Source organism: Schistocerca cancellata, chromosome 4 (assembly GCF_023864275.1).
Source record: "Schistocerca cancellata isolate TAMUIC-IGC-003103 chromosome 4, iqSchCanc2.1, whole genome shotgun sequence".
Lineage (NCBI taxonomy): Eukaryota > Metazoa > Arthropoda > Insecta > Orthoptera > Acrididae > Schistocerca > Schistocerca cancellata.
The window spans coordinates 545,544,414-545,571,168 of record NC_064629.1 but is presented as its reverse complement, the minus strand read 5'-3'; the positions used below and the strand labels follow the sequence as shown (position 1 = coordinate 545,571,168).

The 26,755-nt window shown below is 37.1% G+C and overlaps 1 protein-coding gene across 6 annotated transcripts in view; it reads right to left on the bottom strand.

Moving 5' to 3' along the window:
- LOC126183318 (uncharacterized) overlaps window positions 1–26,537 on the bottom strand; it is a 71,713-nt gene extending 45,176 nt beyond the window's left edge. For 4 of the 6 annotated variants that reach the window (XM_049925169.1, XM_049925171.1, XM_049925173.1 and 1 more), the window contains exons 1-2: window positions 26,111–26,536; window positions 1,932–1,994 (exon numbers count right to left, since the gene is read on the bottom strand). In XM_049925169.1, coding sequence (XP_049781126.1) covers window positions 1,932–1,994; window positions 26,111–26,203 — 156 coding nt within the window. In that variant the 5' untranslated portion in view covers window positions 26,204–26,536. Of the gene's footprint in view, window positions 1–1,931; window positions 1,995–26,110 lie in introns of all 6 variants that reach the window. The other 2 variants (XM_049925172.1, XM_049925170.1) reach the window with 1 other exon arrangement.
- Between the last annotated feature and the right edge of the window lie 218 nt (window positions 26,538–26,755).

Here is a 26,755-nt window from a genome sequence, read left to right as displayed (position 1 = left end):
GATACGACACGATTATTATCAGACAGCAGAAGTTTCTAGTGCATTCTGAAGGCTGTCAAGAGTTGCATTTCAAAATTAAGATGGCAATCACAACACCACCACCACCACCACCACCACCGAACAATTCACACTCACTATTCCACTCTTTAATTTTGTTTATGACTTGCAAGTACTCCACTGTGTTGTATCAACTTCTAATCCATGTTTATTCCTTCACTTGTTTGAAATTCAGTGCTTTTTCTTCTTCTCTTTTACTGGCAAAGATTTTACTGAATATGTGGTAGATTAAGAGGAGCTTGATAGATCTCAAGTTTTCTGTATACTGTTTATGTCCTTCCTTGTAAAGTAGAAAGATCCATTGTTCCAGTTTTGAGGAATTTTCTTCCTCAGCATGTTTTCTTTAAATGGTTTTTCAAATTCCTTTTGTATTAATTTGTTTCTAGATTTAAAGAATTCAACTGACTATTACCATCTGTGGACAATTTTCTCTGTTCATAACTCGAGAGATTTTATACATCTGGTCAGGCACTATGTAGCCTATTTATGTTTCTGAGCCATCTCTCAAACTATACTAGTATTTTAAGAAAACATTCCCTTATGTAAAATGTCAAATCAAACCACCTTCAATCATTCAAATTTCCTGTTGTTATTTCCTTTTAGCAACCAGTTTCAGCACTACATTAAGACATCTTTAGGCTCCCTGATCGATGTGTAGGAAGACTCCCAATGTCTGGTCCAGTCAAAATAGAGGCCAGCATTCAGTGACTGGTATCCGTAGATTTCTTCTTAACACAGCAATCCCTTCGATCGGCAAGTAATGATTGATGGTATTGCTGCCTTAAGAAGGCATCTATGCATACCAGTCATTGAATGCTGGCCCCTACCTTGACTGGAGCAGAGGTGAGATTCTTCCTAAATTGCAATCAGGGTGCCTGAAGATGGCATAATGTAGCACTGAAACTGATTGCTAAAATAAAATAATAACTGGAAATTTAGATGGCTTAAGTTTTTTATTCGACATTTTATACTGAACAGCCAAGGTCCTGCAAACATGTGAATAAAAACGAGCTTACAGAGATTTCCTTACATTGTTAGTTACTGTGCTGTCTGTCATCTCAACTTATGAAATGTAGTGTCTACCCAACATTCAACACTCAGTTTTGTCTTATTTATACTCTCACTGTTTTCCACTGTTTCTGTTCCCAAATCCTCATTTTACCTTCCTACAACCTCCTCCCTAACAAGAATTTTGTTTCCTTCTGCATATTTTACATGCTCCTATTATTGTCTGCCTGAAACTCTGTCCTCCTCTTTAATAGCTGCCATGTTCCATTTGAAATTTTCTTTTCCTTTCCTCATACTAGAAAATTTTTTTGCTGTTGGTATAGGTATATCTGTAAAAAATTTTCCCCTTTTTTTCTATTTCTGCGAAACTTTCATTTTCTAAGGTAGCAAACCTGCTGCTTAATTTAATGATGTATAACTCCTTATTCTGTAACAAATTCTTTCTGCTGTTTTTTCCCCTGGCATTGAATCTATTTTCACACTGCATCTTATGAGTCTAGAACCACATGCAATTCAAAGGTTGTTTAGTACTACTTTTAACAGCCTGTACAAACTTAAACCATAACATCACAATTGCCTAATTCTGCAAAAGAAGCCATGCTTTAAGAATCAGTGTATGAAGATATGCTGATTAGAATAAAGTTTTAGCATGTAAGTATTGTAACATTAATAAACACAGTTATGATGTCTATTATTCATATCACGAACTGTAAACTCCTGGAGAAAGTGTCAATATGCTATAAAATATTGCATATCACTTAAGTTTTACTACATGAAAAATTACTAAATCCAACTCAAAGCATTTTATAAAATTGCTATCTACAATTCAGCAGTCAGGTGTTTCAAAACAAGTGATTTTTCCTTACCGCCTGTTGCACAGGAACTTGCTGTTGCATTCCAGGTTGGTGTTGTGGAACTTGCTGGTGTTGCTGTGAACATTTGTATTGTTTCAGTACTGTGCATCTACTTGGAAGAAAAAACTTGCTACAAGTATTTTCTCTTTTTATTTGCGAGTCAAAAATATTTATTTCAAAATGAAAGACAAAAGAGGGATATTAACATTATTTGAAGCAGAAGGCGGACAACTTATAGGTTCCCAAAAGAACAACAACTACACACACATTACTGTGTGTTTCAGTCCTGTTTCAGCAGCCATTGAAGAGGCACTCCTGTTTCAAACACTGCTAAAAGTATTATTGCATGGTCACTTATGTGTGTGGGAGGCTCTATGTTCTTTCCTTGGTCACAGAAAAATACCAGTAATTTTTGAAATGTCCAGAGAAGACATTTACCAATGTATGCTGCCAGAATCTACAATAGGATTAAGAATTATACTTAAACAAATAATCATCAGTAGCAAAATTTGTGTACTAATCCAGAACTTTTGTACAAATTAAGAAAGAAGAAAAATCATGTATGTGTCTATTTACACTACTGGCCATTAAAACTGCTACACCATGAAGACGACATGCTACAGACACGAAATTTAACTGACAGGAAGAAGATGCTGTGATATGCAAATGATTAGCTTTTCAGAGCATTCACACAAAGTTGGCACCGATGGCGACACCTACAACATGCTGACATGAGGAAAGTTTCCAATCGATTTCTCATACACAAACAGCAGTTGACCGGTGTTGCCTGGTGAAACGTTGTTGTGATGCCTCATGTAAGGAGGAGAAATGCGTACCATCACGTTTTCGACTTTGATAAACGTCGGATTGTAGCCTATCATGATTGCGATTTATCGTATCGCGACATTGTTGCTTGCATTTGTCGAGATTCAATGACTGTTAGCAGAATATGGAATCGGTGAGTTCAGAGAGTAATACGGAATGCCGTGCTGGATCCCAATGGCCTCGTACCACTAGCAGTCGAGATGACAGGCATCTTATATGCATGGCTGTAACAGATCGTGCAGCCACATCTCGATCCCTGGGTCAACAGATGGGGACGTTTGCAAGGCAACAACCATCTGCACGAACAGTTCGATGACCTTTGCAGCAGCATGGACTATCAGCTCCGAGACCATGGCTGCGGTTACCCTTGACGCAGCATCACAGACAAGAGCGCCTGCGATAGTGTACTCAATGACAAACCTGGGTGCACGAATGGCAAGACGTCATTTTCTCGGATGAATCCAGGTTCTGTTTACAGCATCATGATGGTCGCATCCGTGTTTGGCGACACCGCAGTGAACGCACATTGGAAGCGTGTATTCGTCATCGCCATACTGCCGTATCACCCGGCGTGATGTTATGGAGTGCCATTCGTTACAAGTCTTGGTTACCTCTTGTTCGCATTGACGGCACTTTGAACAATGGACATTACATTTCAGATGTGTTACGACCCGTGGCTCTACCCTTCATTCAATCCCTGTCAAACCCTACATTTCATCAGTATAATGCACGGCTGCATGTTGCAGGTCCTGTACGGGCCTTTCTGGATACAGAAAATGTTCGACTGCTGCCCTGGCCAGCACAGTCTCCAGATCTCTCACCAATTGAAAACGTCTGGTCAATGGTGGCCCAGCAACTGGCTCGTCACAATACGCCAGTCACTACTCTTGATGAACTGTAGTATCTTGTTGAAGCTGCATGGGCAGCTGTACCTGTACACGCCATTCAAGCTCTGTTTGACTCAATGCCCAGGTGTACCAAGACCGTTATTACGACCAGAGGTGGTTGTTCTGAGTACTGATTTCTCAGGATCTATGCACCCAAATTGCGTGAAAATGTAATCACATGTCAGTTCTAGTATAATGTATTTGTCCAATGAATACCCGTTTATCATCTGCATTTCTTCTTGGTGTAGCAATTTTAATGGCCAGTAATGTATTTATTCATTTATTCATCCAAGGATCATCTCAAAATGATGTATGTTTTTCCAAGGTAATACAATGCCAATCAATGGGCCAAAATATAACACACAGCATACATAACATGTAGAAAAATTTAAATTAATGTGGATGAGCAGGAAAAATAAACCGATAATGTTTGGATACAGCATTAGTAGTGTCCCGCCTGACACAGTGGTCAACTTAAGTTTATTGGGAGAATTTTAGGAAAGTGTGGTTCATCTGCAAAGGAGACAGCATCTAGGATGCTAGTGTGATCTATTCTTGAGTACTGCTCAAGTGTATGGGATCTGTGCCAGCTCAGCATGCAAGTGTTATGGATATGCTTCAGGAATTCAAGTGTGAATCCCTGGAGGGAAGAAAACATTCATTTCGAAGAACACTACTTAGAAAGTTTAGAGAACCAGCTTTTGAAGCTGACTGTACAACGATCCTACTGGTGTCCACATATATTTCGCATAGGGACCATGAAGATAAGATACGAGAAATTAGGTCTCATATTGAGCCATACAGATAGCCATTTTTCCCTTGTTCTTGTTCTACCTGCAAGTAGAACAAGAAACGAAATGACTAGTAGTGGTACAGCATACCCTCCACCACACACCATGCTGTGGGTTGCAGAATATGTATGTAGATGCAGATATAGATCTCTAGTTTCTTCCTGTTTCTTCCAGACTATCCACGTAGGCTACCTGTCATATCCTCATAAAGCATATTATGTATGCCGCGTGTTGTATATTTTGGTCTACTGACATGCAGTGTATTACCTTGACAAATCCTATATCATTGTGAGATGATACTTGGATGAATAATAACAAATAAAATAAATAAATAATTTTGTGACTGCAACAGATGAGCCACATGCAAGTGTAAGCTCAGATCACACAAGTATGCGGAAGGAAATCTGTTATTCCTTTTGAATGGGAACTGTACTGGAATTCACTGTCAATGATTCAGGAAAATGTATATCTATATGGTTGGATGAATCTAGTGTCTTATTCACTGTTCCACTTCGATAAGCAAGCCTGTTCATAGTGGTCTCTCTAACTTCACCACCTGGGCTTTGGATACTACATATGTAACAAAATGCAGAAGGTTCACATGAACATTTGAATGCACACATTTACTGAGTTATAAGATAGCCCTTCAGTGACAGTACAAACCCCTACTAGTGTTTGTTCCACATCCTAGTAATGCTCTTATGACTATCAAACAACACATGGCATTTTATTCTACTAGTGTTTGTTCCACATCCTAGTAATGCTCTTATGACTATCAAACAACACATGGCATTTTATTCTACCAGTATTCAGTATTCACGTAATAAATTCTCAACATTTTCAGGTACAAATACATAAAAAATAATTTTACAGATGATGGGTGGACTGGATGTAACAGAAGCAGATATCTAAAAACAAAAATACATAATATGTATGTCATAAACTAGACGTGTGATAAATAAAATGTGCAAAGCATCCAATAATCCTGAGAGCTGTTAATTTAGTACAAGGCTCTCTGATACTTTCAAGTAAGCACACCGGACAAAACTAATGTCACCTCTGCTCTAAAGGCTTGTGTCCACTAGGCAAGTAGCTTAGCAAGTACTTGCTGTGGTGTTTACATTAGCTCAAAAACTTGCACAAGTTTAGGTCTGCAATTTGCTTTGAAAATTAATTTCAGGAACTTGCTGTAAGTACTTGCAGATGAGCTTCCACTGAAGTCATGTCACGACATGGGCAAGTGGAAGTTTACCATGTCATGCTCAAAAGTCAGAGATGCTGTCACCATTGCTAGATTAGATTAGATTAATACTAGTTCCATGGATCATGAATACGATATTTCATAATGATGTGGAACGAGTCAAATTTTCCAATACAAGACATAATTAAGTTAATTTGACAACATACTTAAGTTAATATAACAACTTTTCCATTTTTTGTTTTTTTATTTTTATTTTTTATTTTTTATTAATATTTTTTTTAAATTTATATCTAAAAATTCCTCTATGGAGTAGAAGGAGTTGTCATTCAGAAATTCTTTTAATTGCTCCTTAAATACTTGTTGGTTATCTGTCAGACTTTTGATACTATTTGGTAAGTGACCAAAGACTTTTGTGCCAGTATAATTCACCCCTTTCTGTGCCAAAGTTAGATTTAATCTTGAATAGTGAAGATCATCCTTTCTCCTAGTATTGTAGTTATGCACACTGCTATTACTTTTGAATTGGGTTTGGTTGTTAATAACAAATTTCATAAGAGAGTATATATACTGAGAAGCTACTGTGAATATCCCTAGATCCTTAAATAAATGTCTGCAGGATGATCTTGGGTGGACTCCAGCTATTATTCTGATTACACGCTTTTGTGCAATAAATACTTTATTCCTCAGTGATGAATTACCCCAAAATATGATGCCATATGAAAGCAACGAGAGAAAATTGGCGTAGTAAGCTAATTTACTAAGATGTTTATCACCAAAATTTGCAATGACCCTTATTGCATAAGTAGCTGAACTCAAACGTTTCAGCAGATCATCAATGTGTTTCTTCCAATTTAATCTCTCATCAATGTACACACCTAAAAATTTGGAATATTCTACCTTAGCTATATGCTTCTGATTAAGGTCTATATTTATTAATGGCATCATACCATTCACTGTACGGAACTGTATGTACTGTGTCTTATCCAAATTCAGTGAGAGTCCGTTTACAAGGAACCACTTAGTAATTTTCTGAAAGACAGTATTGACAATTTCATCAGTTAAGTCTTGTTTGTCAGGTGTGATTACTATACTTGTATCATCAGCAAAGAGAACTAACTTTGCCTCTTCATGAATATAGAATGGCAAGTCATTAATATATATTAAGAACAGCAAAGGACCCAAGACTGACCCTTGTGGAACCCCATTCTTGATAGTTCCCCAGTTTGAGGAATGTGCTGATCTTTGCATATTATGAGAACTACTTATTTCAGCTTTCTACACTCTTCCAGTTAGGTACGAATTAAACCATTTGTGCACTGTCCCACTCATGCCACAGTACTTGAGCTTGTCTAGCAGAATTTCATGATTTACACAATCAAAAGCCTTTGAGAGATCACAAAAAATCCCAATGGGTGGTGTTCGGTTATTTAGATCATTCAAAATTTGATTGGTGAAAGCATATATGGCATTTTCTGTTGAAAAACCTTTCTGGAAACCAAACTGACATTTTGTTAGTACTTGTTTGTTACAGATATGTGAAGCTACTCTTGAATACATTACTTTCTCAAAAATTTTGGATAAAGCTGGTAGAAGGGAGATTGGACGGTAATTGTTGACATCAGATCTATCTGTGTTGTTGTTGTTGTTGTTGTTGTTGTTGTTACTATTATTATTATTATTATTTCTTTCCTTTCTCAGACGTTATGTCTGGTTAAAAATGGAAAGTGACGCTGACCTTGATCAAGCATGACTTCCTTTTAACTGTACTGTATATGTTACATTGCATTTAGGAACTTTCGGGTAATTGAACATGTATCAATAATTACAGATTTCTGTAGTTGTATATATATATATATATGTTTGGATGTAGCTGTATTGCCTTAATGTACTGGTGGATATTGTGTGGTATGACTCCTGTAGTTGATAGTATAATTGGTATAATGTCAACTTTATCCTGATGCCACATGTCCTTGACTTCCTCAACCAGTTGGATGTATTTTTCAATTTTCTCCTGTTTTCTTCTGTATATTTGTTGTACCGAGTATGGATATTTCGATTAGTTGTGTTAATTTCTTCTTTTTATTGGTGAGTATGATGTCAGGTTTGTTATATGGTGTTGTTTTATCTGTTCAAATGGTTCTGTTCCAGTATAATTTGTATTCCTCATTCTCCAGTACATTTTGTGGTGCATACTTGTATGTGGGAACGTGTTGTTTTATTAGTTTATGTTGTATGGCAAGTTGTTGATGTATTATTTTTGCTACATTATCATGTCTTCTGGGGTATTCTGTATTTGCTAGTATTGTACATCCGCCTGTGATGTAATCTACTGTTTCTATTTGTTGTTTGCAAAGTCTGCATTTATCTGTTGTGGTGTTGGGATCTTTAATAATATGCTTGCTGTAATATCTGGTGTTTATTGTTTGATCCTGTATTTCAATCATGAATCCTTCCGTCTCACTGTATATATTGCCTTTTCTTAGCCATGTGTTGGATGCGTCTTGATCGATGTGTGGCTGTGTTAGATGATACGGGTGCTTGCCATGTAGTGTTTTCTTTTTCCAATTTACTTTCTTCGTATCTGTTGATGTTATGTGATCTAAAGGGTTGTAGAAGCGGTTATGAAATTGCAGTGGTGTAGCCGATGTATTTATATGAGTGATTGCTTCGTGTATTTTGCTAGTTTCTGCTCGTTCTAGAAAGAATTTTCTTAAAATGTCTACCTGTCCATAATGTAGGTTTTTTATTCCTTTCTGCTTAATGTGAATCTTTCTGTTGCTGAATGTATGTGATGTATTCTATATTTGTGGCATTGTGATCGTATAAGTGTATTGAGTGCTTCTAGATCTGTGTTACTCCATTTCACTACTCCAAATGAGTAGGTCAATATTGGTATAGCATAAGTATTTATAGCTTTTGTCTTGTTTCTTGCTGTCAATTCTGTTTTCAGTATTTTTGTTAGTCTTTGTCTATATTTTCTTTTAGTTCTTCTTTAATATTTGTATTATCTATTCCTATTTTTTGTCTGTATCCTAGATATTTATAGGCATCTGTTTTTTCCATTGCTTCTTTGCAGTCGCTGTGGTTATCCAATATGTAATCTTCTTGTTTAGTGTGTTTTCCCTTGACTATGCTATTTTTCTTACATTTGTCTGTTCCAAAAGCCATATTTATATCATTTCTGAATACTTTTGTTATCTTTAGTAATTGGTTGAGTTGTTGATTTGTTGCTGCCAGTAGTTTTAGATCATCCATGTATAGCAAATGTGTGATTTTGTGTTGGTATGTTCCAGTAATATTGTATCCATAATTTGTATTATTTAGCATGTTGGATAGTGGGTTCAGAGCAAGGCAGAACCAGAAAGGACTTAATGAGTCTCCTTGGTATATTCCACACTTAATCTGTATTGGCTGTGATGTGATATTATTTGAATTTGTTTGGATATTAAGTGTGGTTTTCCAATTTTTCATTACTATGTTTAGGAACTGTATCAATTTAGGATCTACTTTGTATCTTTTCAACATTTGTAGCAACCATGAGTGGGGTACACTATCAAAAGCTTTTTGGTAATCTATGTATGCGTAGTGTAGTGACCTTTGTTCAGTTTTAGCTTGATATGTCACCTCTGCATCTATTATCAGTTGCTCTTTACATCCTCGTGCTCCTTTGCAACAGCCTTTTTGTTCTTCATTTATAATTTTGTTCTGTGTTGTATGTGTCATTAATTTCTGTATAATGACTGAAGTTAATATTTTGTATATTGTTGGTAGGCATGTTATGGGGCGATATTTAGCTGAGTTTGCTGTGTCTGCTTGATCTTTAGGTTTCAGATAAGTTATTCCATGAGTAAGTGTGTCAGGGAATGTGTATGTGTCTGCAATGTAACTGTTAAATAACTTACTTAGATGTGAATGTGTTGAGGTGAACTTCTTTAGCCAGAAATTTGCTATTTTATCTTTTCCACAGGCTTTCCAATTATGAGTAGAATTAATTGCTCGGGTGACTTCATGTTGCAAAATTATCACTTCAGGCATTTGTGGTATCATCTTGTATGTGTCTGTTTCTGCTTGTATCCACTGTGCATGCTGTTATGTTGTACCGGGTTTGACCATATGTTGCTCCAGAAGTGTTCTATGTCTGTTATGTTTGGTGGATTGTCTATTTTAATGTGTGTGTTATCTATTGTCTGGTAAAATTTCTTTTGGTTTATGTTGAATGTTGGTTTTGTTTCCTTCTATTTTCACTTTTTTTGTATCTTCTAAGTTGTTTGCCCAATGCTTGTAATTTCTGCTTCTTTTCATGTAATTGCTCTGTCGCTTCTTGTTGTGAGATTTTACCTAACCTTTTTCATTTTTTGTCTGATATTTCATTTCTTATAAATCTTGTTAACTGTCCGATGTCTTTTCTCAGTTTTTCGATGCTTATCTGTAGCCTGTGTTGCCATGCTGGTTTTGTGGGTTTCTTCTGTGTGTTGGTTGGTTCTGATCTCTGCCTAGTGTGTATATTTAGTGTAGTGAGTGCTCCTATATAAACCAGTAGTTGTAACTCTTCCATAGTTGTATTTTCATTTATTTTGTTGTGTATGATTGTGTTGATAGTTGTTGTTGTTGTTTCGACTTGTGGGTTATTTGGTGGTCTATGCAAGAATGGTCTAATGTCTGTATTTGTGTCTTTGTATTCTATATATGTCAACTGAAATCTTTCTTCTATATCTAACATGTGTGTCACTTCGTATTCTATTTGTGCTTGTTCTGGTGGCTGTCTTAAAATTTCGTTTTCCTCCAATTGTTTAACTGATGTGTGTTGTTCTTTGTTTGTTTGCTCTGGGATGTTTGAGTTCATTACTGTATTTTCTTCTTCTTCTGATTGCACATTATTTTGTTCCAGTATTTGTTGTACTTGTTGTTTGATGTTTTCTAATTCTGAGTGGGGTATCCTGTTAGTTTTGATTATTACACGGATCTTATCAGCTAGTCATTGTTCTGTTAAAAATTTTAATTCTGGGTATGTGGTAATAAATGTTGTGTATATTTGTGATCTGTATCCAGTTGTGTTGGTTAACTTCATCTGACCATCTCATCCTCTGTCTTTGCAAAACGCTTCTATTTGGATTTAAATCATTTTCCGTGTGGCTAGCAGTGTCGTTACCATTGTGGACGGGCATAGGGTTCAAGCGTCGTCCCCGACCATGACAGTGCTTGTCTGAGGTTCATTAGTTCTGTCCTGAACCAACTAATCACACTTCTTCTTCTTCTTCTTCACTTTCTGAATTAATCCCTACAATTTTTCTGTGTAAGTAGGTACAAAAATTTCAAATTTTTTATTGCTTAATTTTAAACTTTATTATGGTTATGGGTTATTTCAAACAATATTGTGACAAATTATTGACTTAATGGGGAATTAGAAAATGCTGAAAAAATGCTATATTAAAACCCCAAGTACATTCATTGCTTTTAAAAAATAACTCCACATAGAATAAAATGTGTTAGGACAGTATATTTTACACGAATCTCTTTCAAAACTGTTTGCAGTGTTTTTGATAAACAACATAAATTACAATATACTTTCACACAACATTCAGCTTCACACGATCATGACTATGTGTAAGGCTATCAAGCAGGGTACAATACAAAGAGCTACATCACAATCTTCACACACCTCATGATTCCCTCCTATTTTTCTCCCCATTCGCATCCCGAACTTGGCTGCATGCATCCCGAACTTGGCTGCACTTCCCACATATTCTGGTAGGATTATCTTTCTTTGCAGTACATGGGATGAACAAGGGGAAATGATGGTCAGTAAGATGAACAGAATTGGTGTTTGTGAATAGACAACCAGCTAATTTCGAAGATAATTCCTTCCTGTGATGTTTGGCTTTATCTTCTCAATCACTGCCATATGAAAATCAAGAGTATTCTTTGTTCCTCCAGATTTCTTGTACAAACTGAATGAATTTCAAAGAGCCAGTTCAACTATACAGGAACATTTTTCTAATATTTTTTCCCTCTCTTCTGTGTTACTGACTTGTCTGACATGCTGGTCAACTTTATTCACTACTCATATTGTGTTGTTATGATACGACTTCTGCTGGTTTTATTACTGTTTACACCTATTTATGTTTTGCATTTCTGCATTTTGGATAGTGCTCAAAATACACACATCATGCTTTTCTTTCCATCCCATTGCTGTAACTTTCTCTCTCTTTATGCAACAATATCCCCCTTCTTCAATTTTTTATTATGAAAGTTTGGTGACATACCTTTTCTAGAAGGTTGCACGGTGGCAGTTTTCCTAGCAATAAGGAGATCTGCTAGCTGCGGAGAGGTGTAAAAATTATCTACTTTAAGGCAGTAACCTTTGTTGAGAAGGGTTTCATCAGAGTCAATACTATTTGAGATGACGTGGGCAGATCTTTACATTCGTCATCAAATATTGTGTATATACAGAAGAGTCACAAAAAATGTAGACACTCTTTGATAGTCAATATTAATGGAACAAAATGACATACCATTAAAATTCTTGCATGGGGGGAGGGGGGGGGGGGGAGGTTATGTTTTCAAAGTGACCACCATTAGCAGCCAAACAACATCAATGCCGCTGAACTGTTGACCAAATTACGGCTGTCAGTGTTGCTTCCAGTACCACTTCAATACAGCTCTGTGTTGCTCAAACGACAATCTTACTTCATTCATTGCTGCACTGTCATCTGCTGGACAATGCGCACCAAGATCAGTTGAGAAAACAATGGACTACGCTACCACACAAAATTGCAACGATATGTCATTTTGTTCCAAAGATATTAACTATCAAAGAATGCCTACATTTTTCTGGATGCCTCTGTATAATTACAGACCATGTATAGCCAGACCTTGGGTCACACAACATATATGCCTTTTTTTCCACATCTTGTTCTCTTTAGTGGTACAGACTGAACACAACCTAACCTCCCCTTATGTAACATGAGACTCATCTATCGTGACATCCCTCTCAGGAGTATAAAAATGTTTGAATTTGAACTTCTCATTGAGATGTTCTAAAATGGCCCCGATTTTGTTTAGTTTTGGTTGTGGATGGCTAGCCAGGTCATATCTTCAGCTTTCTGAAAAATGAAGGCATTTCTTTAGTATCAAAAATCATTTGTAGCTAAGTAACTGGCAAACTATTGGAGCTGCAAGTAATGGATGTTTAGACCAATACATCTGGTAGCTTGGTTTCTTTATAATACTTTGTAACAGTATTATACTAAAGAAGATTCCTATTTCATCACTGTCTGTGTCCTTCCAGCCAGCAATGTTCTTAGCTCGAGCATATCTATTAGTCTCAGTGACTACATTATTCGCTATCTCGTGATCAATTATTTTACTTGCTAATTCCATCACATTTGAAGAGTCATTTTGTGTGAAATTCAAAGGCATTCCAGTAATTGGAAATCGTTGGGGTGAGGGAGACAATTCTGCAGTCATGCCTATTTCATACCATCTTCTAATGCTGGAGAATCTAACATTGCTTGAATCACTTTCTTGATCTGTAAGCACTTTGCTAACACTGTCAGTGTCTGAAGTTTTACTTTCTGATCCACTAAATTCTATATCAAAGTCCCCCCCCCCCCCTCCCCCTCCAACCTTGACTGCAGCTGGCCAAAAGAGGGCTTCGAGAAGCTGTGAAACAAACAGATGTAACACTTTTGTGCTCTATTGTGGCCCACATTTGTAACTAACTAAATGCAACAATTTCCTCTGGGGATTTAAATATCTGAACACAATATTGACAAGATATACAAATATTGTCAGGCTTTTACGTTTTCTTAAAAATTAAAATCTCAAGTATTCTCGAGCTTTTCAGTTAATGGGTTAACAACTGCATTCTTTCAGCTGTCCACACATACTTCTCAAGCTTGACACTGACATTTTCATACTGGTACTAAACACACAACTTCCGCAAGTTTGAGAAAACTTCAAAAAACTGGCAAATGTGGCAAGTATTGCAGCAAGAAACTGTTTTCAGTGATCTGCAGAAGCTACTTCTGAAAGCTGACAAAACTTGTGGATGTCTAATTCCTGAGAAGGAAATGAGACCACAAGTTTTTTTCAGAAGCTCCCCATACACCAGCAGCCACCCATCAATGATTAGATCCTGTAGAGCTACAAAAGTGCTGAGATGTTTACTGCTCTATTTCAACCGGCATTCTCAATAGTCCCAGACGTAACTTTGCGAGCTAGTCGAGGCACCACAGGGTGCCTGGGTGTTCAGTGAACTAAGAATTTATGCCTGTAGGCATGTCAACAGGGCTGTTGTCTTCTTGGAAGACAGTAGTGTGCACAGCATACTCATCATGAAAATGAAAAAGAAAGGGTAACACTTTGTGATCCGTAATGCTGAAATAATCATCCTGATTAATTTTCATTGTAAACTGAATAAGTGGACCCAGATCATGGTACGAAAAACATGCCCAAAACATCACAGGAGCATCTCCAATTTGAACTAAAACCTCCAAACATTGTGGGTTAAACTCCTTATTGGCCCGTCAGTGCACTTAATTTGTCTCATACAAGAATGAAGTCTTTCGTGACAACACTGTTGTATAAAACATTTTCAGACTTCTTGCTGCATCAGTAGCTGGTAAAACCTGGAACTTTCAATGATTACCTCCATTACCTTTATCAGGAGCAACTGACTGTCAAAACTGGTGCTGTGGTGGCCTTATACAGCCCAAAGATGGCTTCTGATTGGTCGGTAATTATGCATGCTATCACAGATGGTGTCAACGTTTACGCTGGTGGCACCTCACTGCACATTCATATAAGATACAGAGATAGTAAAACAACCATCCTGACAGTCACTTGAAGGGGTTTGGTGAAACCACAGAGAAGCTAATTCGCTATGCCTGTATTGGGATTTGTGCTACAGTCCTCTCAAATAGAAGTCATGCATCTAAAGGACTGCACCATGTTACTCGTCCACAACCAAAAAAATAAACTTCCTTACAGGGGAAACTCTCCCTCATACCCCCATGAAATTTAGTGGTAAGGTGGCCCAGTGGGTAGACCATCAAAAACTAAACACAGATCAAGCACAAAAACATGAGTAATAAGGTGTACTGAATTGTGAAGAAAGACACAAACTCAAAACAGTGAACAATTCAAGCTCAAGATGTGCAACATTGAGTGAATTTGTATATCAATGGTGTCATGATTATATGATCACTGTGTTGGGCTGTGAAGGAGGGGATCCATGGTCAAATCTCCCTTGTGTCCCATTCCTCCCCCCCTCCCCCCCCCCCCACACACACACACAAGCAAAAGAAAAATCATGAACTGAGCATCAGGTCATTGACATATTCAAATTTTTGTCTGTTTTGTGGAGTAGCATCCGTTTGCAACAGCACAGTGTAAGGAAAGGACCTCCAGATGTATGTACCTTCTATTTGTTCTACACAAGTACCTCATGTTATGATTCTTGCATTCCATTTTGGAAGTTTTGACTCACGAATTTCTTTGTTGTACCATAGATCATACCTGTTTATTTGTTGTTTTCATTTGTGTGAGAGGTCTATGCGGCATCTCACCTGCTCTCATCACTATTCATCACATTTACTTGTGATGGTAATATATTCTTACCACACGACTCATTTTATAACCAATTTACAGTAGACAATTGCTAAGACTACAGAAGAAGAAGAAGAAGAAGAAGAAGACGAAGAGACATGCAATAACTGGACAGAAAGTTCAAATTTTGTGAGAGGGAGGGGGCATGAGGGAGGTTTGGTCTGCTTCGCAGTCCACTCCATGACCACTCGAACATGACAATGTAACTGTTGCAAGCCGCTCGATGTTGCACATCTTGACCTTGGACCATTCACTACTGCTATTTTGCTTCTTTTTTCACACTTTAGTACACCATCTTCCTGTTTTCATGTTTGATCCGAGTTCAGATTTTGGCAGGCTATCCACGCCATTATACCACTAAATATGAGGGGTGTGCAATGGCGAGTTTCACTTGTTAGTAACAGTTTGCTTTATCACTCCACTTTGATCACAGTGCTTCAATCTCAACAAAGTCTTATCACAACAAGTGAAAGATCAATCCCAGAGCAACAGGAAAGTCAGCTCCACTATTCATACTATATACTGCGTTTCATGTGTTTGTGGTACTGAGGCAAAGCCTGTTTCACCATTCAATGGAATGATATGGAGATATTAAGGGGACAGTGGTTTCTATTGACTTGTCATGTCCAATACTTCTCTGCACTGCAGTTTAAGCTTATTTTAATTAGGAAACAAGATTGGAGGACCAGATCTTACGGGCAAGGAATGTCATTCTGAAATATTTAGTGACCTGTACTATAACTGCGTGCAGAAACACAAAGAAAGATTGCCAAATCACTTGAGGTCAAATGAATAAGCAATTTCTACACACTTTATTTAAATGACGAATCTGTAATTAAAAAGGTGTTGGTTAACTATTCACAGTTGTGGATGCCTTTATTGCCTCTCCTTTGTAATTTAACATTTTATCCTTCTGTGGTTTCCCCACTGTTATTTATTTTTTTTTCTTCTTCAATTATGACAGTGCATTACTACATACAGCAAATTTCTACAAGGTACTGGGTAATTTTGTTAAGTGACATGACTGCCAGTTTTATTTAAAGTTTGAGAAAGGTGAAAAAAAGAGTTTTAGACAGCAATATTATGTCATCAGTATCACATTTTGTTGAATGAGATGAAGTTTTGTCTTGTACACCAATAAAATATTCTTATTTTCAAAGCAGACTGCACCATACATACAAGGTTATTCCAAGTACTACCACGGTTCCAGAAGATGACTCCATGAAAACTTCAAGACATGTAGAAAATAGACATATTAGTGAATAGAATACCTCTCCCTGTGTTTTTAACTCACATTACAGACGCTCAACATAGGCATTGTTTGTGATCTGGTAAATGCCAGTACAATAACCAAACTCTTGCCATATAGGTTCCAACTCATTGTGGTCAATATCAGCAACCACCTTAATTATCCTGCCTAGCAACACTTCCAAATGAAATGGCAGTGGAGGCAATCTTTAACATAACTACAAATGGAGGAGGGGGGGGGGGTTGGAAATCACATGGCATTAAGTGATCATGGGGGCCACTGAAGGGGGAGTCATGATGTTAAACATGCCCAATGTAACAGTGAAGCAGTTTGGCAGTGAGACAATCACAAATGTCTAACAGTTTGTGACATAAGCCATTGCTACATCACATCCAGGTACATAAAATCAATCACAGTTTTCTCTGCAAAGAAAAACTGCCCATAAACTTTAGGTGAATCACGAATGTGTTCCACATTGTTGTGTGTATGTTCTGTGCCCCAAATGTGCACACCGTGACAATTCACCTTTCCAAACACATGCAAAACATGGGTTTGTCACTGAAAACCAACTTCTGTGACACACTGTCTTCCTCCAGTAGTTGTTGCAAGTAACAGAAAAAGTCGGAATGAAGCTCATTGTTCTGAGTAGGTAGTAAATGTAGTAACTGCACCTGGTATGGTTTTACATGCAAACATTTGTGTTGAATGCACTAGACAGTTGACTGCAGTACCTGCAGGTCTCCATTCACACTCATCATCAGTTTCTTCAGGCTTCTGAAGATTCCTGCATGTGCTCTACATTCTCTGCTGATTGTCCCAGCCAGCCTGTTTTCTTTACACCACATAAGCAGCGAGTCTCGTGCAATATGTTGTACTATTGTCTGTTGGAGCTTTTACACAATATTTGGTACAAATTAATTGCTGAACCATCACAACTGACTCTCATTTAGTGAATTTGAGGGCACAAAATGCACGCATCGCTCCATTCTATATGTTCTCCCACACCTGGTCCCTAGTGGTGCGCTCTGCAACTATGCCACAACATATACTACACACTGAAACTTGGGGAGGTGCTCTATCCTTTCTGTTTATCATGTAGTTTTTGTGCAGTTATCTTCAGAAATTGTGGAAACACTTACGGATAAACCTGTATTAACTAAGTCTGTGAAAGCTCACAGGAACTGTGTAGTCACACACAAGACTTTAGATTATCAGATAAAACAGTTTACATGGCATCACAGTCTGTGCACATCTGGCATATTGGATGACTAGTTATCTTTTGAAGGAATGGTTATTAAAATATGTGGTACTTCAATACAAGACTGTTAGATTAACAGTTGTGACAGAGGCATCACATATGAATAGGCACATAATACGCTGATCAAGTTCTGCATATGAAGTAGCCAAGAATGGGCATGTACCAAGTTTATTCATTCCAGACAGTATATTCACCAGTAAACTTATATTACTTAAAGGTTCCATATATCATACTCACAATAAATATTGTTACATGCGATGTATCAATTTTATAAAAGATACATGCTGGTGATTTACAGGTTTGTAATTAACTACTTATTTCCACCCAATAATTGCTCTGTGGTATATCAGGAGTTGGTAAGGATGAACTACTTTAATCTTTATTCGGAAACATTTCTGATGTCTGTCATCATCTTTCTGAATTTTGTAGCTGTTTATTTCACTCCTTTCTGGCTAAGTTTGATTCACTAGAGATCTTTTGCCCAATACCATAAAATTTCTGACAGGTAGCAAAGCATGCTTGAAACCTAACCTAAATTCATTTCTCCTGGGCAATCCTTCTCATCAAAATACAATTTTCTATCTAACAACTCGTAGAATGTAAAAAAAAAAGACCTAGTTTTAAGTGGAGTGGCATGAGTAAGACCAAAATATAATGTCTTCATTACTGTTAACACTAATCATTTATGATTTAAATGTGTAAACTGACTCATTCCACATCATTTCGATAAATGACTCTTTCAAATGATCTATGGAACATGTAATTAACTAATATAACTGTAAGTTCAAATAATTTTTCCATCCTAGTACCTTATTTTTAAATATACCTACTACTCAAAACCACAATAAATTATTGATAACAAAATTCATCAGTACATAAATGTACTGTGAGGCTGATACAGTTGTTTAGACAGCTGCAAAATATACATGTGTGAATCCTACACTGATCATGTTAGATAAATCAATAAATAAATACTTGCAATCACTTTCTTTTATCCAACAAATACTTTTTCCCTAAAGCCTAGTTTAACAGATATACTCCCTCTTGAATCTAAGTTTTGAAACTGTTGCCAGGCATTGCACATGTGCAGCACACAATGGCTGAGGTCTTTGACTAAACTATTCAGTGCCAAGGTGCTCCAACTTCCATAACATGAAACTGTCATTTGCACGAGTTTGATATGGAGTGCGGAACTGGGAAAATTATTCTCTCTCTGTCTGTCTGTGTGTGTGTGGGGGGGGGGGGGGGGGATTTTAATGCAATACACAGGTACTTGTGATCAATACAAGAAGAAAGAGTGACACTGTGCTGCACTTGAAAAAAATTATTTGTGATATGAACACTGAAGGCCTGATAATGTAGGTTAAAAAAAAAATGCATTCTGTAAGAAATAAGACATCTCAGAGCAATGAAGATCACTTTCTGCATTTGAGAACTGCTGTAGATTCTCTTAGACCAATATGAAGCTACCCTTTTGATAAGGACATCACTAGAAGCACAGCTGAACAAAGAATACAAAGTGGTGTTAATGGTGAAAATAGATAATTTAATATGTACAAAGCGAAAGCTTGCCGTCTTAAAGCAGAGACAAGAAACTACCCAAACAGGTGGCAACACAAATATCTGGAACAAATTAGACAGCTGTGGAATATGGAATGCAATGTGAGTACTACATAGTGGTGAGAAATAAAAATTTGTCTTCTTCCTTTACAGCATTTCAAACCCTAAGGTTCATGTATTGTTCTTACATCATTCTGAGGTGGCAGAAGTAATTTCTGTTGTGACCTACCAAAATTTCATTGTTCAGCACCCAAGCTGACAACTTCTGTTTATCCAGTCATAAATTCAAATATATTCATTCTTTTTATTTTATACTGATTTTAAGCGCAAAAGTCTGAAATCCACCACTGCCAATGAAACTGCCACAACTTTCATCTCAGGGACAAAAATGCTGCTTTGGTACTCCTAATGTGCCAAAACTGATGTTTACACTGATATCTGTGTGCAGCCATTTATGAAACTAACTTCACAACACTAGTTTCTCAAATGAGTTTCGCAATTCATCAGTGCGCCCCCCCCCCCCCCCACACACACACACACAGTGCATGTAGCATCAGTGAGTGTACTGCCCATTTGTAGAATGAGGAATGTGCATGATCTATCTGAGTCTGACTGAGAGCAGATTGTGATGGCTTGGAGGCTCGGCAAAAGCATTTTGGAAAGTGCACAACATGTCAGGTGTTTGAGGGGTGCTGTGGTAAGTGTCTTCAACATTGGGCGAAACCAAGGTGAAACCACGTCCAGACATCATGGGGTTGGGTGGCCACCCCTCATTACAGGTGTTGGACGTCCTGGGCTGGACAGAGTGGTAAAACAGGGCAAGAGGCAAACTGTGGCAGAACTAACATCAGACTTGATTGCTGGGCAGAGTACAAGTGTGTGTGAACACATAGTGCACCGAACACTCCCAATGGAGGTCCTTCACAATCAACGAGCCACGCATGTGCCAAATCACCAAAAATCACCACGAAAATCAGCAACTATGACTGAAATGGGCATGTGACCATTGGCAATGGACGTTGGTGTGATTGCAAATTGCTGCATGGTCTGATGAATCCTGATACTTTCTTCACCATGCCAATGGGAGACCGCGAATCCATCATCTTCCACGGGAACAGCTTCTTGACACCTGTCCGAAGGACGTAGACAAGCTGGCAGCAGCTACACTATGCCCTGGGAAATATATATGTGGGCATCCACAGCTCCAGTGGAGCTTGTGCAAGGCACCCTGACGGCCAAGGAGTATCGTGCACTGGTTGCAGACCACGTATACTCCGTCGTGACGATCATGTTTCCTGACGGCATTGGCATTATTCAACAACATAATGCACCATGTCACAAGCCAGCTGTGTGGTGGAGTGGTTCAAGGAACACAATGGTAAGTTCCAGTTGATGTGTTGGCCCCCTAACTCACCAAATCCGAAACCGAGCAAAGACATCTGGGATGTGATTGAACATGACGTCAGAGCTCATCGCTCCATCCCCGGAATTTACTGGAATCAGGTGAGTTGTGTGTGAAAGTGCGGTGCCAGCTCCCTCCACCGACCTACCATGGCTTCACTGCTTCCATGTCATGACGTATTGCTGCTGTCATACATGACAAAGAATGGCACACCGGCTATTAGGAGGGTGGTCATACTGTTCAGGCTGATCACTCTATGTCAAATCTGTCCAGTTACCTATAAAATTTGCAAAGATGCTTGAGCAAAAAATAATACATCTGCTAATATTTTTTGCACTTTAAGTCTTCATCAGTAAAAATAAAACAAAATGAACTTTATGCATTTTATTTTTTCAAAGTTTAAAGCTAGCCAATTTGTGCGAAACTAGTTTATAACTTTAACATAAACATAATGTATGCTCTTCCCTGATGATACTTATTTGCTCAGCTTGATAATAATGCATACTTTTACCATCTGCCTCCTGATTCAAATAAAACAGTAAATGAGAAGAAAATATGGAAACAGTTGAACCATTGATACTCATAAGGACTATTTGTATCTCTGTGCAACATAATGTTGACTCACACTTACACTTTATAGACAAAGCTGCAGTCAGAAGTGTGTGCTGACGATGTGCACCGAAAACTACAAAAACTGTTTTGAGGTTTGAAAAAGTTATAGCGAAAGGATTCTGTCCCCTCACCTTGCAGACTAGAATACCACTAGCACTAATCATTTACAAAAGGATGCAACTGCAATTAGCTCTGGCTGTACAACATTACGGGGAAAATCTGGCTAGTGAGGTGACAAAGAAGCAATCAAAATTAGTATACAAACAATGCGTCACGTAACACATTCGATACTGTGAAGTGCACACGTTTTATTTAAAACCAGCTGACACTCAGGCCTACTTGCCTCAACATACTCAGCCACATATGAGTTTTTCTTTTTCATAAATTAAAAGATGCAGGTTTGAGCAACGATTTTTTTTTTTTTCTGATGTGTAGATTTACAGCAGACAGTTACTTAGTTTAATATAGCCTACATTCAGTCATGTCGATCAACAGTCTGCTACTGGGGAAAGAAAAGCTTTTCAATGGATGAAAAGATTATCTGTGCTTTAAATATGTACTATACACAAGAATTAATTTCTCTTCTGATCATATGAAACAAACTGGAACTCTGCAGAACCAAATGCATTGAGCTCAGTTCAGACTGTACTGAGATATAAGTTATGGTAAATTATTTAAAAAAAAATTAAAAATGTTCTTTACTATGTCTTTTAAGATACATATCAAATCACTCTTGTAAGACTGTCACCATTTCATGATCTCATTTTTCATAATTTCCTGAGAGTAAATGTGGCACTCTGGCTAGATATGAAAAAGGTAAACTCTTAAGTACACGGAGATTACATAATTTATTTGCAATGTACTGTATGAAGCCTGAAGTAAATGTTAATGCCAACAGCAATGGGCAGCAAAAAACATCCACAGAGTGTCGTCATTCTAGACATCCAGTGAGGAAAGATTAGTACAGAAAATTACCTACAGTGAGTGAAAATTTGATATCGCACAACAGCATCACTGTAATAAAAGTATAATGTGACTCTACTTCATGCGTAGAAAATATTGCAGACCTTCAGAAAATAATCTTAAAATTATTCTGCACAATTTTTGTAAGAGACATTCTGTTGCAAATAACTGCCATAATCTACTGAAAGCTTTTATTTTTATTACTCTGCAACCAGTTTCAACCTTGCGGTCATCACCTGGCAGAACTTTAAAATTTTTCATGCTTAACATCACACATCAACAATTTTAAAATGCAGTCCACATTTATTTCTGCACGTGCAGGACACAACACTATCAAGTCTGATTTCCAAAAACACAAGAGTTAAAAAAACTCCCCCAAGTTTCGATGGTTGTAAAGCAATATCTTTAAATGCTTCACATATCACCACAGGATTTAAATAAAAAATGGAGAGGGTGCCATTTGTAGTACCAGCAAGAGCCTGCTGCTTCAATATGCCACAAATTCATTGCATGTCTAGGACTTGCCTAAAGTTTATGTTTACAGATGGGGCAGCTCTTGCAATATCATGGTACATTGACAACAAAGGTTAAAAGGTGATCTTCAAATAGTGAAAAACGTCAAAGTAGTTTTCTCCTATTTCAGTTTTACAATACCAGGATACTACTGAAAAGTTAAAAATTTGTCAACTTCCAACAAACTGTGCGAATATGCGAGATTACTTGCCGAACATTTCTTTCAGGATGATTTATTATTAAAATATGTAAACCAACCAGATAAGTTATAGTTACGGCTTGCTAGGTCATTTATCAGGTTTAGTGAACAACGCGAGTCATCAATGTATTATTTTAAATGTGACATTGCATGATCCGTAATTGGAGGCTGTAATGTTTTTGTTTGTGTGTTTCAGCTGCAGATTCATTCCCATTGTTTAAAAACATTGCATTTATTTATTTATTTAGGGCTGTAGCTTAGATCAGGCAGGGCTAGAGACAAAACTGAACATTGTGGTACCACATGTTGGCTTTGACCCGTCATGCCATCTAGTTGGCTTACATCCCTGTTTCAAACATCTACAATATGGCGACCATGATATCACCCATTACACCTCCAAACAAATACAAATAACACCAAAATATTTTACTTTGTAATAGAATGAACCTAACGGGACAAAAACAGAAAGTATGGGGGTTTGCACAGAGAGAAACAAAATATACAATAATAATCAAGGGAAGTAGTGGATTTTGGGCTGGAACAAACAAAATATATGACAATAAGTGTAACACCACCACTCCATAATAAATATTAACCCAAAAATCTAGGACTCAAAAAATTGGATATGCAATCATTAGAAATACATGGCAGTAATAGTTCTAAACACAAGCACAAACCCATTAGCTATAATTTCCAACATTAAAGTAACTCACTAACAAGCTGGCACAAACTCTCCCAGTAACAACCTGATACTCACAACTCAATGTCAAATGACTCACTAAAACACCTAAGAAACAGTGTCAAACACAAACATCAAACACAAGAGAGCACTACTGGATACCACAACATGCCATCTACAAACATGACCCAAATCAAATACGATGCCCCACCACGATGTCATCCAACACAACACTGTAACATCATGAGTCAAAGTAGAATGCAATTAGTTTAGGTAATGAGTGTATTGAAGACTGTGATACTGCTAGTTTGTTTTGCAATTTTTCTCAATGGCAGCAGCAGTAACAGAATGATTTGTAGCACAGTTTGAGGTCTAGGTTTGATGGAAGGCGATAATTTTGTTTAGAGTTGATGAAGCCAATGAATGTGTTACGATACAAAGCTATATTAAAAAAATAAAGACAGTGGTGACAGACTGATATGTAGTGTAATCATGGCTCAGGTTCAGTTAGATAATGATAATTTTTCTTTTAGACATTGCGTATTCCATAGTTATACATTTGTCCATAGTAAAAATCTCAATCTTCAATTGTGATCTGAAATATCAGGTCTGAATAACAATACCCCATTCCATTAGTCTGTTAGTTTTTGTTGTGTTAATGTTTCATGTTAGTGATGACATCATCTATTAGCTGTTTCTTGAGACACATGTGTCTACTATGTTAGCACGGTATTGCATTATTTACTAATCTGCATTTATCATTTCAACTTCTCAGAACCTTTCTGAAGAGCTTTAAGAAAATTTAAACTTGCAAAATATACATTAAGATACAAATATAAATGTGTGTGTAGGCCTGACCATCCTTCAAGCAAGAACATATTTAGTGTTAATGCAAAACACCTTCCTCTATATCCTTTAAACATTACTGCAGCCTGCTAAAATTATGCACGATAGAGGGAAGATCAACAACTGGGATATTTTCTGATCTGTCAAAAGCTTTTGGTTTAGCAACTCATAAGATACTTATGGAAAAGTTAAAATTCAATGTGGTGAGAGGCACTCCACACAAACAGATAAACTCTTACTTTACTCGGGAAAGAGCTACCAAAAGTTGTCTTGCAAGGAAATTTGTTGGGGCCACTAACCTTCTTGTGTACACTGTAATGAACTTCCTGAGGCCATCAACAAGAAATTCATCCTATTTCCAGACAATCAATATAAAATATCTATAAGAAGCTGGAGATTTTTACACCGATTAGATAAATTATTTAGCAACAAAAAATTGATACTATAGAAAAATCATGGTTTTTAAAAACAACTGAAGCAAAACTAATGTGTAACTGCCTGACACCAATGACACAAAACTGTAGCAAACGTAAAATTTTTGAGCGACCATCTGATGACAAATCAGCTTGAACAGGACACATTAATAGAATAAGTCAAATTAAATTCAGTGTGTCACACATTACACATAACAGTTCAAATTTTTAGGTCTAGCCCTAAAGTCCTGAAACTGCTTTACTACTAACACTTCCACTGGATAATGCTGTATGGAATAGAACAATCAGGAAGTGCTATAAATACAAATAAATTACTTAACATACAGAACAGTGAGAGAAGCCAAGTGAGTTATAGACCAAACTTCGAACTGCTAATCCTTTTAACAATAACACATCTATACACACGAATGATAAATTAATTGAATTCTCCATCGGTGCTTGGCAGAACATAATATTACAAAGAACATTTCTTCATGTTCTGTAATATTATATTTACTTTGACACTAACCTGCATTCGGGTTCTCAGACCATCTTAAGGCAACAACTGATGATGGCCTGAGAAGCCAAAAAGCTGGTTTGTAACCAAATAAATACAATTTTGCAGAACATTAGGAAATGTTTTTCTTTTAATATTATTAAATAATAAATTAATAGAAGCTACAAGAATATTATTCAGTTTAAAAAGAATTACGATGTACATCAGTACGAAATGATGAACTGTTAAAAACAAATAAAAAAATAAAAAAAATGATTTAACTAACTAGAAAATTTTGTAAACATATGGTATGCTTTAAAGTAAATAACCACTATATATGTAAAAAAAAAAAAAAAGCTACAGAAGTCTCATTTTCACTATTCGACAATTTGTTATGTATACTCTAATTTCTTGTACACTACCATAAATGTATAAAATTTTACAGCAGATCATTATCCACCAATAAATATGCAATATATTAAGGCCGTAATAGTTTTCTGTCTGAAACGAAAGCTCAGGTCTTACTCAAAAATTCTGGAATTTTTAGAATCGCACTTCGACAGAAGAAAAGTACTTGCTACACGCAATCCCCCTGCAATTAGATATATTGTATGCATCAAAAAGAAAAGGGCGACAGAATGTTGCTGTTATTGTTACATACAATAATTTTTCAACTGAGCCTGCTTACCATATACTGCTGGGGAGGCACACCTGGAGCCACTCGTTGTCCTGCCGCTTGCAAGACTATTAGGCACAGAATCGCACCTGTTAAGGGTATCATTTTTATGTAAATCCTTTGGCCACAACAATACACGTGTTCTTAAACGATTATGTACAAGACTTCGCTGAGAAGTCTCCGCTTCTTAAATATTTATGTTAAGTACAGGGACAGTAATGGGCTGAAAAATTTGACGATTAAATAATAAGGCTGTCCGAAATTGAACGTCTGATGCGCTAAACTGAGATACACAAAGTCTTCCACTAGCCCAAACACGACTACTATTCACTTAACACCGGCTAACAGCACTGACACACTGTAAATCAATTTCCTCCACGTGAGCAGCTGAGCGCTGACATACACGTATGCGCAAGTTTATTGACAACAAGAAACAAGTGTCGCGACACCTGCACCCAGCGTTGCCAACCTTTCAGCGTTGTTCGATCACATTATTGTATCAAAATGATTGTTTATTTCGTTAAGGAAACGTACATATCTGCAATCTACAACATAAAATACGTTTTCGGGTGTCTGTCCTGGAATTTCTGTTGCAGTTGGCCTATCTAACGACTTTCAGGGGCAACAAAAAGTTCATTTCCAATGTTTCGCATAATT